Source organism: Emydura macquarii, unplaced genomic scaffold, assembly GCF_026122565.2.
Source record: "Emydura macquarii macquarii isolate MOO-44397 ecotype Brisbane River unplaced genomic scaffold, CSIRO-AGI_Emac_v2 contig_2636, whole genome shotgun sequence".
NCBI lineage: Eukaryota > Metazoa > Chordata > Testudines > Chelidae > Emydura > Emydura macquarii.
In genome coordinates this window covers 23,219,096-23,231,392 of record NW_027132773.1, presented here as the reverse complement: position 1 = coordinate 23,231,392, position 12,297 = coordinate 23,219,096, and the positions used below count along the sequence as shown (strand labels likewise).

The window sequence follows — 12,297 nt, the reverse complement described above, 5'->3', positions numbered from 1 at the left end:
TGTGGAGGTTATGTTACCTCTGTGTTTGGCACTTGTGTGACCACTGCTGGAATACTGTGTCTAAATCAGGTGTCCACCATTAAAGAAGGATGTTGATAAATTGGAGAGGGTTCAGAGAAGAGCCATGAGACTGATTAAAGGGTTGGAAAACATGACTTAGAGTGAGAGACTTGAGGAGCTCATTCTATTTAACTTAACAAAGTGAAAGCTAAGGGTCGCAATCTATAGGTATCTAGATGAGGAACAGAAATTTGATAATAGAGGGCTCTTTGGTTTAGCAGACAAAGGTATAACAAAATCTAGTGGCTGGAAGTTGAAGCTCGACAAATTCAAGCTAGAAAGAAGACACAAATTTTAACAGTGGGGCGTTGGAACAGTTGATCAAGGACTGTAGAGGGTTCTTTATTACTACAAATCTCTACATCAAGATTGGATTGTAAAAGATGTGTTCTAGTTCAAACAGAAATTAATTCAGGGAAGTCCCATGGCCCTGTGTTAAACAAGAGGTTTTAGGTGATTGCAAATGATCTATGAAGATTCAACCAAGCTACAAATGTAAACTAGTAGCTTCAGGTTTTTTATATTCTTGTTGTGTTCTGTAGCTTTCTGTATAGTCTCATCTCACTCAGATATCCTAAGCTCTATCTCAAAAATTTAAGAAAAAAGAAAGTTCTTATATACTCTTCGTTTCTCAATGAACTGGCGATGCCCAAACCCTATCTCCTGGATAGCTGAACTCTGCAAGGACCATGAGCCACACAGGAGCTGCATATTTTTATGCATAGAAAGACGAGTTGAGTAAGGTAATATATTTTATTGGACCAACTTCTTTTGGTGAAAGAGACAAGCTTTCGAGTTTACATAGAGGTCTTCTTCAGGTCTGGGAAAGGTACTCAGAATATCGCAGCTAAATACAGGATGGAATAGATTGTTTAGAGTAAGTAGTTGACACATTCTAAGAAACTATTCAAGGTAAAGTGGCCAGTTATCACCTCTTCAGTTATAGGACATAAAAAAAGGAGGGGAAAGGAAGAGTGGGTTACAGATTGTTATAATAAGCCATAAATCCAGTGTCTTTATTAAATCCATGATTTTTAGTGTCTAGCAAAGTTATGAATTTAAACTTCTAGGCTCTTCCTCTGAAGGTTTTGTGCAGGTTTCCTTTGAGGATGAGGACGGAGAGGTCAAATATGTAGTGATCGCTTTGTTAAAAGTGTTTGCCCACAGGTGATATGGTGTTTTTGTGTGTTATCGTTTTCTGTGTGAGTCCATTCGAGAGTGTAGTGATTGTTTAGTTTCACCCACATAGTTGTTATCAGGGTTTGTAGTGCACTGGATTAGGTATACCACATGTTCTGATAGGCACATGTAGGCCTCCTGGATCTTGAAAAATGTATTGTGGGGTGCAGGAAATGGAACATAGTAGCAGTGGAGATATGTCTGCAGTTTTTGCATCTGTTATTCCAGCAGGGTCTGGTGCCGCTTCAAATTGGTGTGTCCTGGTCTGTGGGGACCTTGCTCCTGATGATGAGCTTGGTGAGATTGTGGGCTTGTTTGAGGGCCAGAGGAGGGGGTTCAGGAAAGATTTCTGTCAGAATACGGTCCCCATCAAGTATGGGTTGTAATTGTTTAATGATACCCCATATGGATTCCAATGTGGGATGGTAGATGATAATTAGGGGTGTGCAGTCAGAGCGTTTTTTTCCTTAATGAAGCAGGTTCTCTCAGGATATTTGGGTAGCCCGTTTCAAGATGTGATCTACTTCTCTGGTGGAATGTCCTTGTTTGGTGAAGGTGGTTTAAGTGTACTAAGGTATTTATCCTGGATATGTGTATCAGAGCATATTCAGTAGTATCTGAGTGCCTGCCTGTAGATAAGATTTTTTGCTGTGATTGGGGTGGATACTGGGTTTCTTGTATATAATTGTCTGTGGTATGGGAGTGTTCTAGAGAGTTTGATGGGTAGGTGGTGGTAATTGAAGTTGTGATGGAAATCTGTGAGGGAATTTAGGTTGTCTGTCCAGAAGATGAAAAATATCATCGCTGTATCTCACGTGTAACATTGGTTTTGTAGTGCATTAGTCCAGAAATTCTTCCTCAAGGTGTCAAATGAAATCTTGGCCTCATAGACTTTACATATAAAAATGTGACAATAGTGCACTACTGGGTGGTAGTACAAAAGAAAGTGGAAGTGTTTTCAGAAGGAATGCAGCACACTTTCTAGTCATAGAGTCCAGTGGGTGTTGATTTTCTAGATGTATTTCTACTTCCATTTTTACTAGTAACTTTTACCATTTGAAAACATTTTCGGTTAAATGTATAACTTTGCTTTACCTTCATAATATAAGAAGGATTTTTTATTAGCAGTACAGTATATTGTTGTGCTTGGTAGTATGGTTGCATCAGTTAAGTATCCAGTAAAACATAAGGCTAATAGAAAGGGTAACTAAAGAATGTATAGCAGGTGGTAACACCTGTGCCTCCCTCATTCCAGCCCAAACAATCTGCCGCCTTGTTGTGAGACAGGACAGAGAATCTGGAGTGACCCAGATGGGAGTATAGGGAAGGGGATTGTGGTTCAGGTTCAATCACAGAGTTTTCTATGGTGGGGGATCATTATTATAATTAGTACCAGTAGCTAATGACAAGTCTGTCTGTCTGTAAACGGCTGTATGTGATTCATGAAAAAAATATGTGGCAAGATTGCAAATGTGAGCTCAAAATTACCTGCCAGATGGGTACAGCTGCGAGTGTGTTGCTTCATATCCAAGTGAATGCACAGCATTACTATAGCCTGGAATGGTGAGAGAGGGTTTAACATACATTTTAAAGAGTAGTAGTGAACAAAAACAAGTTTTTGTTTTTCTTTCCTCCTTATTGTAAGACCGTTTTGGCAGAAACTTGTCTCTTACAACACCTTCACTTTTTTGGCTGAGCTGGGATCAAGTTAACCAATTGTCCATCAGCGATATTTCATTAATCACACACAGTTTATAGATTGTAATAGTCTTAATTACCTTTTATAAGGTTATTATTATTTGGATTTATATACACCATTATAGAGCCCAGTTTCAAATCAGGATCAGGGTCAAGTTTTGCTGGACATCGTAAAAAGACATAGGAAAACCCGATGACCAACTCAAACATATTACAATTTCATGAAAAACAAAACACATCAGGCGAGTGCAACAGACAGTAGGAGGGAAGATTGTGCAGAGAATAGAGGTTAACGTTATTAATGTTACATAGGCTAACAGTTTGCACATCTTTAGTATTTTGAATCATGCATGCTATTTTTAAAACTATTTTAAATATTCCCTATCATACCATAATCCCCATGTTCCCTTTACATGCTTATTATCCACTTCTCTCCTATTAGGTTTTATATATACTCTATATACAAAACTATCCCCACAGGTCCCTCAGACCATGCGCTCCCTCCATCAGTATAAGCTTTCCATCCCTATAGGTATTTGTCCATTTGGGCACTGAAGGTTACCTAAGGTCAAAAAGTCCACTGATCAGTTATGGAGCATATCCTCTATGGAACTGTGGTCCTGGACCATGAAGGTACTGCCAGGGTGTGCTCATCCCCACCTGGCAGTCAAGCTCTGAACCCTGTACTCCACTTCATAGAGTCTGGTACTGCTGAGAAGATATGGGAGATGGTTGGAGCCATGTGCCCCCCAAATCCTGCCTCTTTAATAGAGATGGGGGTAGGGAAAACTTACCTACTTCCTCCCCCTGCCTTTTGATTGTCAATGTTTCACCTTATGGGCTGGGTTTCTTTTTAAAGATTGGCATACCTTAGTGAAATTCCTTTTACAGCCCATTTTCAGGTTTGTAACAAACAAACAGATTTTTAATAGCTTTGCATTTTGTTACAAATAAACTTTAACATGCAAGCTAGTTAATCATGAGTATGAAACATTGGTGTTTGGTTCTGTGGAAATTATAACCATCAGAAAACTCCAGTTACAGCAAGTAATTTACATTTCTTCCTACCTTTCACTGCTATTTAAGAAGGTAGTTTAATTCTATTTTTCTCTGAAAATATCTTGTCTCCAGCTTCAGACTTTGCATTACACCAAGTTTGTGACTGTTGTTTGCTGAATTATCAAGGGGAACTTCCTTTTGGCCAGTTACTGGAAAATGTATTTTCCACGGTTCCAGCTTTTGTTTAAAATGAAACGATAAAATGTATATTTTCATAGATTCCAAGGCCAGGGGGGACCATTGTGATCATCTAACCTACCACAGGTCTTAGAAGTTTCACAAAGTGATTCCTAGAGCAGATCTTTTAGAAGAACATCCAATCTGGATTTAAAAATAGTTAGTAATAGAGAATCCACCATAATCCTTGGTAAATTGTTCTAATGGTTAATTACTCTTACAATTATGCCTTATTTCTAACCTGAATTTGTCTAGCTTCAACTTCCAGCCATTGGATCTTGTTATACTTTTCTCAGCTATACTGAAGATCCCGTTATTAAATATTTGTTCCCTATTCATGTTATTGTTTTGTTGTCCACAATGAGGGTTTTCCATCTCATAGTGACCATTGACAGAGTAAATGGACCATTGATGTTATCCAATAAGGTAATTCCCGTGTTCCTGTGTTTTCTGAAGGATTTTCTAATGATTTTTTTCTGTTTGTTTTAGGATTTGAAAAGGTTTTGGTTTTTCATTTTTATATAAAATCTAAAATTTAGGGCTGATTTTGATGAATGGCTCTTTATTTAAATTGAACCTTTAAAAAAAACCTGAATACAATTAAACGATTAGAAAAATGTAAGTAAAGCCAACAGACTATGTTTCAAAGTCCATGAGAGACCCCCTGGTGATGCAAAGCTGTTCAGGAGATATTAGCAGTCAGCATAATACCAAGTAATTCACAATGTCTTCACTGATGTACAGTAACTGCAGGGATCAGGAAAAACTGAAATATAAACATCATGATTAGTTCATTGCTAACTACCTTTATGATGGTGTAGTATTGTTATTTAAAGCTGCTTGTCTAAGAAGACCGATATGGATACAGAATGGACTTGATCAGCTGGTAAAATAGGCTCATTTGAACAACGTGTATAAGCATAGCCAAATGCAGGATCATTCAGCGAGGAGCAAAGAGTGTAGGTCACACTTGCAAGATTGGGATCTGTATCCTGGGATGTGGTGATGCTGAAAAGGACTTCAGGGTCATGATAGATAGCCAATAGAATGTGAGCTCCCAGTGCGATGCTGTAGTTAAAAGGGCTTGGGTGTATAAGCTGGGGAATATCAAGAAGGAGTAGAGATGTGGTATTGTCTCTGTATATGGCATTAGTAGACCATCACTGGAATGTTGTCTAGTTCTGGTGTCAGCACTTCAAAAAGGGTGTTGAAAAATTAGAAGCGGTTCAGAAAAGAGCTACAGGGATGATTTGCAGTCTGAAAAAACATGACTTTTAGTGTGAGACTTAAATACAAAATATATGTAGTTTATCCAGGAGAAAGTTAAGAGGTGACTTGATCCTGGTCTGCAAGTACCTAAATGAGGAAGAATTCTTTTAATAATAGATGGCTGTTTGATCTAGCAGAAAAAGGCATAGCAAGACTTAATGGTTGGAAACTGAAGCTAAATAAATTCAGACTAGAAATAAAATGTAAAATTTTAACCGTGAGGGTAATTAACTGTTGGAACAGCTGACTTTGGGACATGGTAGATTCTCTATCACCTGTAGTCTTCATAAATCAAGACTCGTTATCTTTCTAAATGATATGCATTAGCTCATACACACATTATGGGCTTAATGCATACCTGAGCGAGGTTCTGTGGCCTGCATTGTTCAGGAGGCCAGACTAGCTGATCATTATGTTCCCGAATGGCCTTAAAATCTATGAATTTGTGTGAAAGAATATTTTAACCACTTTTGCCAGATTTTGCCACCCTTACTCATGTTGACTTGTACCTTACTCCTCAGTAGTCCCATTTAAATTTATAATTTAATTTATCCTTGGTTCATTTATGTGAAAAATTAAACAGAGGAAGGATTGGTTTTGCAGTTAAGGTATTTGACTGGGCTCGAGATACTTGGGTTTTGCTCCTGTCTCACCATAGACTTCCTCTGTGATACTGGATAAGTTACTTAATCTTTCTGTGCCTAGTTCCCCATCTGTAAAATGGGATCATATTCCACTTGTCTCTCTAGTTCATTTAGATTGTGAACCTGTGGACAGGGACTGTTCACTTATCATGTGTATGTGCCCCCTACCACAATGGGGCCCAATCTTGTTTGGGACCCTTATAGCTAAAACAAAAAATAATAATGAAAACACTGCAGTACATTTTCAAAGAAGTGTACAGGAATTTAGCTACCCACATTCTATTATTATTAATACTTTGCACTAATACTGTACCTTTCATCTGAGCATGTCAAAGCTCTGATTAATTCCAGCAGAAGTCTCACACCAAAATGTACATGCACCGTTTTGAAAATGTAGTGAGCTATTGATCTGTTGCTTTTTTGAAGATGTGATGCATAATTTGACCAAGCACCTGCAGATCCCCTTGAATTCAGCTGAAATCAGCTACTGGAATTTGACCTCAGATGAGGGTTGTTAGTGAATTGTGTACTGATTCAATAAATCTGAAAAAGTTGATTTAGATAAAGATTCAAAAGTTCCATCATAGCTCTCCTTCCTCAGCCCTGTGTGAAACTTGGGGTTCCCTTCTTCTCCATGCTACAGGCTATAGCTGGCTCTTACCTCTATTTATTAGGAGTGACCAGATTGCACTCATTTATCCCCATTGGCTGATCATGTGGTGGCAACCGGCCCCCTCCCCGCCCCCTCCCCCTGCCCTTGTCAATAGTGTCTTTTCCACAAGGTAGTCTGCTTCTAGTCTCCTGGCAACTGAGCCTCTTAGAGAGTATGACTTTCTCAACCCCTCGTTTTGAGCATTTAGGTGTCTGTACCAAGTGCTTCCTCCATCAGACCCCTGTAATTTCACTTCTATCAAACTGAGTGATCCTGAGACTTTCTTGAAAATTATACGGCAGAATACGTTTTGTTGGAAAAACTTGCAAGCATGTGTGATCTAGGCTTCTTTGCCTATCCTTAGCAGAAGGAGAGAAGGGCACTGGAAATTTTGCACTGGTTGAAATATTTCTTTAATACATCTCTCATTTGCAAACTGCCTTTGACGGACTAAGAGCTACTTCTGCTTTCTGTATGTGTGTATTGTTGTTTGTGTTGTGTAAACACCACTCAGTTGGCTGCTGGCATGTAAACATACGAAATGCAATGTAACAAACCAAAACTCTTGTTCTTATTCAGGTAAGCCAGTACACATTTGCAATGTGCAGTTACAGAGAAAAGAAATCTGAGCCTCAGGAATTAATGCAGCTTGAAGGATACACTGTGGATTATACAGCTCCTCACCCAGGTATTCTTCATGCTATTACAAAAGTATTACAAGTATGTACAATAGTAGATTCATTTTACTTTCTTATTATCTTTTGGGATTTTCTAGTAGGGAAATCATGCTTAAGAAAGAAGGACGTTTGTTGACAGAAGGAAGGTCAAAAAAATTCAAACTAAGGTGTCCAAAAGGTCACAGGGCCACTTGCACTAAAAATAAAAACAAAAATACACCTCTGGGGGAAACACAGTAAACCAATATCTTCCTCTTTCTTCTTTTATTGTTAGTATTCATAGTAAACTTTGACAGACAGAGAGAACTCAAGAGAACTCTACTGAATGAAGTCTGTTAATCTAATGGCACTCATTTCAACATTGAAAGAGTTGGTATAGTCGAGTAGATTTAGACCAGAATCAGAAGCCAGGAACTCATAGGTTATAATCCTGATTGAGCAAATCAATTAACATCTCGGCCTCAATTTCTGGACATGTAAAACAGGAATAATCAAAATTACCTATATACCAGGGATGTTGAGAAGCTTGTTTAATTTGTTTGTGCAGTGGTTTGTAGATGAAAAGTCATATATAAATGCTAAATAATATTATTAGTCTCTCTCATTCTTGGCTCCAGTGGGAAACAGATTAAGATTAGGGCTAAGAAATGACCCACATGCCTGAATCTCTCTTTTCATGGCCTGTGTATATTATGTCTACATGCTGCCATTTAATAGCTGTGCTACAAATTTCTCATGTTTCTCGAGCTCAAATACTTATTTAATTTATATGATGATCTTAAAAATATTGGCATCCAGTTAGTTAACATACCAAATATGTATTCAATATTAATATTAAAAATCACTGGTGCAGTTGTGTGTTTGTATTTTATTTTGCTATCTATTTTTGCAGGTCTTCAGGGTGGTCAAATGTTTTTCAATGCTGTTAAAGAAGGAGATACTGTAATATTTGCCAGTGATGATGACCAGGATAGAATACTATGGGTTCAAGCAATGTACAGAGCAACGGGCCAGTCATATAAACCCATTCCTGCAAATCAAGCACAGAAGATTAATCCAAAAGGAGGAAATGTCCAAATGGATTTATCACAACTTTGTAAGTATTTTTTAATTTTTAATAAGTGAAGCATGGAGTGGCTCCCTCAGTGAAGATTAATTAAGTTGGACTGATTCTCAAGGAGATTGTTTCCTGCTAGTTTGTTCTTAGCTGAAAGCTCTTTAACTCAGAGTATCATTAACAGCCAAGGAATGTCTGATTTAGAGGTCATTATTGCTATTGTAAATTATGAAAATATAACAATTAACTTTGTATTTGTTAATGTTGAACAACATATTGCCCTGGAGATAGCATTTGGTGTAGAATATATTTTTCTAAGTGCTAACCATTACAGTGATCACTGGAAAGCATCATTTTAGCCTTAACAATCCATTAGATTTATAATCCACTTTCCTATATACCCAAATATAGTATACAAATATGTTAAAGAAACATAAGATAGAGAGATGGTTGGGCCTAGATGCGCTGCATGGCTTCATATGTCCCAAGAGGTTACTAAATTATGTGTTAAATTTTTAAAGCGTTAAAGAAGAAAAAGTTGTTATGAAAATATATGGCTTCAAAGAAAATCAAGATATAAATAAATGTGTATTAGAACTTCTATATAATTATATAGTATTAGATTGATATTGATGAAACTACAGATGCCTTTATATAAATGTTTGATATCCTGAATGGTTTTTTAATTATGTACAATTATTAAAACAAAAAATCCATCTTTTTAAAATTATAGCTTGGTAAAATCAGTTGTTTTATGGGTGGAAGTTTTACTTTTGCATTTTTACATCTATCCATTTATTTTGCTATCTTCTTGTATTAGCACCCCTTACCATAGGATTTGGAATAATAGTCTGAGCATATAGAGTATTATTTACGTTTCCAGATCCCCTCCTCAGTTAAGAATCTCTATCTGAAATAATAATCTCCTCCTCTTTGAATTAAATGGGATTACTTATGTACATAAAACCAGTCAATTTTTTGAGTTTGCAGGTTTGAAGCCTAAGTAATTTTGGTCCTCTTTTGTAGGAAAATGAAAGGAATAAAATAAAAAATCCCTGCAAAAATTCAATATGAATATTACAAAAAATATTAGATCACAGAGAAAAAGAGAACTGACAAAGCAGAAAATACATATAAGGATATGCAATACCCCATGGTTGACATTGCAAAAATACATATAGTGATGGCAGGAGAACCACATGGTTCAGACTGAATTTGGAAAAATATTCAACAGTGCTGATGTTTACAATAAGTTGTCCTGACACATTCCCCTTTCTCCCCAACTGAAAATCACCCAACCTCCTGTCCATCCATTCTTCTTCTAAGTTCTTATTTTTAGGTTTGTGAGAGGGCAGAAAAATGAATATGGGGGAAATGAAGGGCTGGATTAAGGCATAAGTACTATAGGCCAGTGCCTAGGGTTCAGCTCTTGGTGTCATCTGATTATGTCAGAATTTCATTTGAAAAGAAAGGAAGCTTCTAGCCTCATTGTGAAGAAAAGCTCAAAACATGACCCAACTATAACCAATAAAGTGGTGTCTGGCTGAGTGTGCATAAAGCCTGAAACAACGTTGTTAAGAGAGATGGACTACCCCATGCCTCTCAATGAGGTGTTAATGCCAACAGCCAGTACTCTGAAAGTCCATCCTAACACCATTCAGCAGAGGACTGTGTGTGTAGCAAGAAGACAAGAGTTCAGTGGGTCTAGCCCACCCACTGCCCCACCTATGCAATTAGTAACACTGGATGCTGGAGTAAGTACTTGGGATTCACCCGCTGGCACTTATGCCTCTCTGGGAAGGAGGAAGAGATGGCCCTTGCAGCAACAGCTGTGGATCTTGTGGAAAAAACAGTAAGTGATCCTGTAATTCCAGACTGTACCATCATGCATATGCACAAGGGGATTGAATTAAGGTTGCACTGGCAACCCTAATTCTGACATTTCCTAACGTCTGAGTTCTTGTCTTTTCAACCATAATGATATTCTTTTAAATGTTGGAGGGGTTTTTTCCTCTAATTTCCTAGTTTGTTTAAAGAAGTGAATTGAAAAAACAGAAATTCCATCATGTGGCATCACATTAACAACCAAGCAGTTCATCAGCAGGAATGGGACTTTTAGATCCATCGTAGAGACCTCTATGACTTGGTTAACGAACTAACTGATACCAATAGTAGATTGTCATTCTCTATGTGGACCATCAGTAGAAGGGGATGAGACATATGCTTCATCAGTGGAATTCACAGATATTTCCTGACAGCAAAGGAATGGTGAGACTTTGGAATCTTGGGTTCTATTCCAGACTCCAAAGAGGCGTGTTCTCTAGTGGGCAAGGACTCTTCTGTCCAAGGGTATGCAAAAAATGTGACCCCTTTTGGAGGGGCACATTCTATGCTGCCGCCACAGCCCGCGGCCAGAGGAGTTCACTCTCCCCCTTGGCCCCACTGGGGACCCTGTGCTTCCAGACTCCTTTGCACCTCTACCATGGGGGACCCTATGCTCCCACCACCAGGGACCCTGTGCTTCCCCTTCAACTGACTCCTTCCTGCTTGCCCCACCCCCCAGAGGCTCTGCTCACTGCCTTGCTACTATTGGTTAGGAGGATTGTCACTCTCTGTATCACTTCAGCTGCTGATTGTTAGAGGCAGAGAAAGGGATGGGGTGGGTGAGCTCCGGAGAATGCGGGCTCCTGGAGGAGGGCATCTGGCTGCCCAGCGATGCAGCTAAGAACTCTGTTGGCTCCTGCCCTGGGATCAGAGGAGTTCTGTGCCTCTGCCAATTGGGAGGATCTGTGCCCCTCTTTGCCCCTCCCCCAATGCACACCTCTGCTTCTGTCCATTCCTCAGAAGCTTGATCTCTGCTGCCCTATGGTCTACAGCCTATCCCTTCCTCATCTTGGGCTCCTTGTCTCAGTCTAAGTCTCCTTGTCCAGCCAGTTCTTGTCTCCCCCTTTAGGCTCACTGTCTTGATGCCTAATTTCCAGCCTGACTCACAGTCTCTCTACTTCATTACACCCCATCCCAGTCTCTTTGCTTAGCTTGTCACAGTTCCTCCCTCCCAGTGCCTTGTCCCATCTCTCTCTCTACTCCCTCTCCACACTGGCTGTAAATCCCAATCTCTCCTTGGGAACCTCATCCAATCTTAGTTCCTCCACCCGTTCCCTGGTTCCTTGTTCCAGTCTCTTTTCTCGGCCAGTCCCAGTTCTCCTCCAGCACTCCAGCTCCTTGTCAGATCTGTCTCTCCTCTCCCCAGCTAGTTCTCCCACATGCACATTGGTTCCTAGTGCCAGTCTCCTTGTTCAGCCAGTACCATTAACAGTTTCTCCCTCTCCCCTGCTCCCAGTTTCACCAGATTCCTTGTCCCAATCTACTCCTTTGCCTCCCAGCTTTTGTCCTCCTCCAGGTTGCTTGGGTGCCAGCAAGGTAGAGGGGAGGAGTTGAGGATGGTGCTGAAAGCTCAGGAAAGACAGGCACCCTGTTCTCAGTTCCAGTGCCCAGACCTACCCTGGCCCAGAGCGGTCATTACAGGGAAAGTGTTTCTGAGCCCTGCATAGCCCTGGGCTGACGGAAGCATGCTCAGTTTCTTTGTGGGGATGTGCCTGTGGAACATGCAGCAGCTGTGAGTGGCTGTAATGCACAGTCATTTTGTGGGGATGGCATATGCACACTCTGGTTAGCACCAGATCTGTGAGAAGCTTGAGTGTGCTCAGTGAGGGTGGAATCTGGAAATTTTAGCTGTTAAACTCTAACGAGTCTTTACTGAGCAGAGGCAAACTGCAGTTTTTCTAAGACTTATAATTTGGCCAAATTTGGGCAGATTTTCACAAG

At 39.6% G+C, this 12,297-nt stretch overlaps 1 protein-coding gene across 3 annotated transcripts in view; it reads left to right on the top strand.

The window, feature by feature from the left end:
* The window catches only part of CADPS2 (calcium dependent secretion activator 2), a 501,284-nt gene that overhangs the window by 319,619 nt on the left and 169,368 nt on the right, over positions 1-12,297 (top strand). For all 3 annotated transcript variants that reach the window (XM_067564292.1, XM_067564291.1, XM_067564293.1), the window contains exons 10-11: positions 7,318-7,426; positions 8,308-8,511. In XM_067564292.1, coding sequence (XP_067420393.1) covers positions 7,318-7,426; positions 8,308-8,511 — 313 coding nt within the window. The remainder of the gene's footprint in view (positions 1-7,317; positions 7,427-8,307; positions 8,512-12,297) is intronic.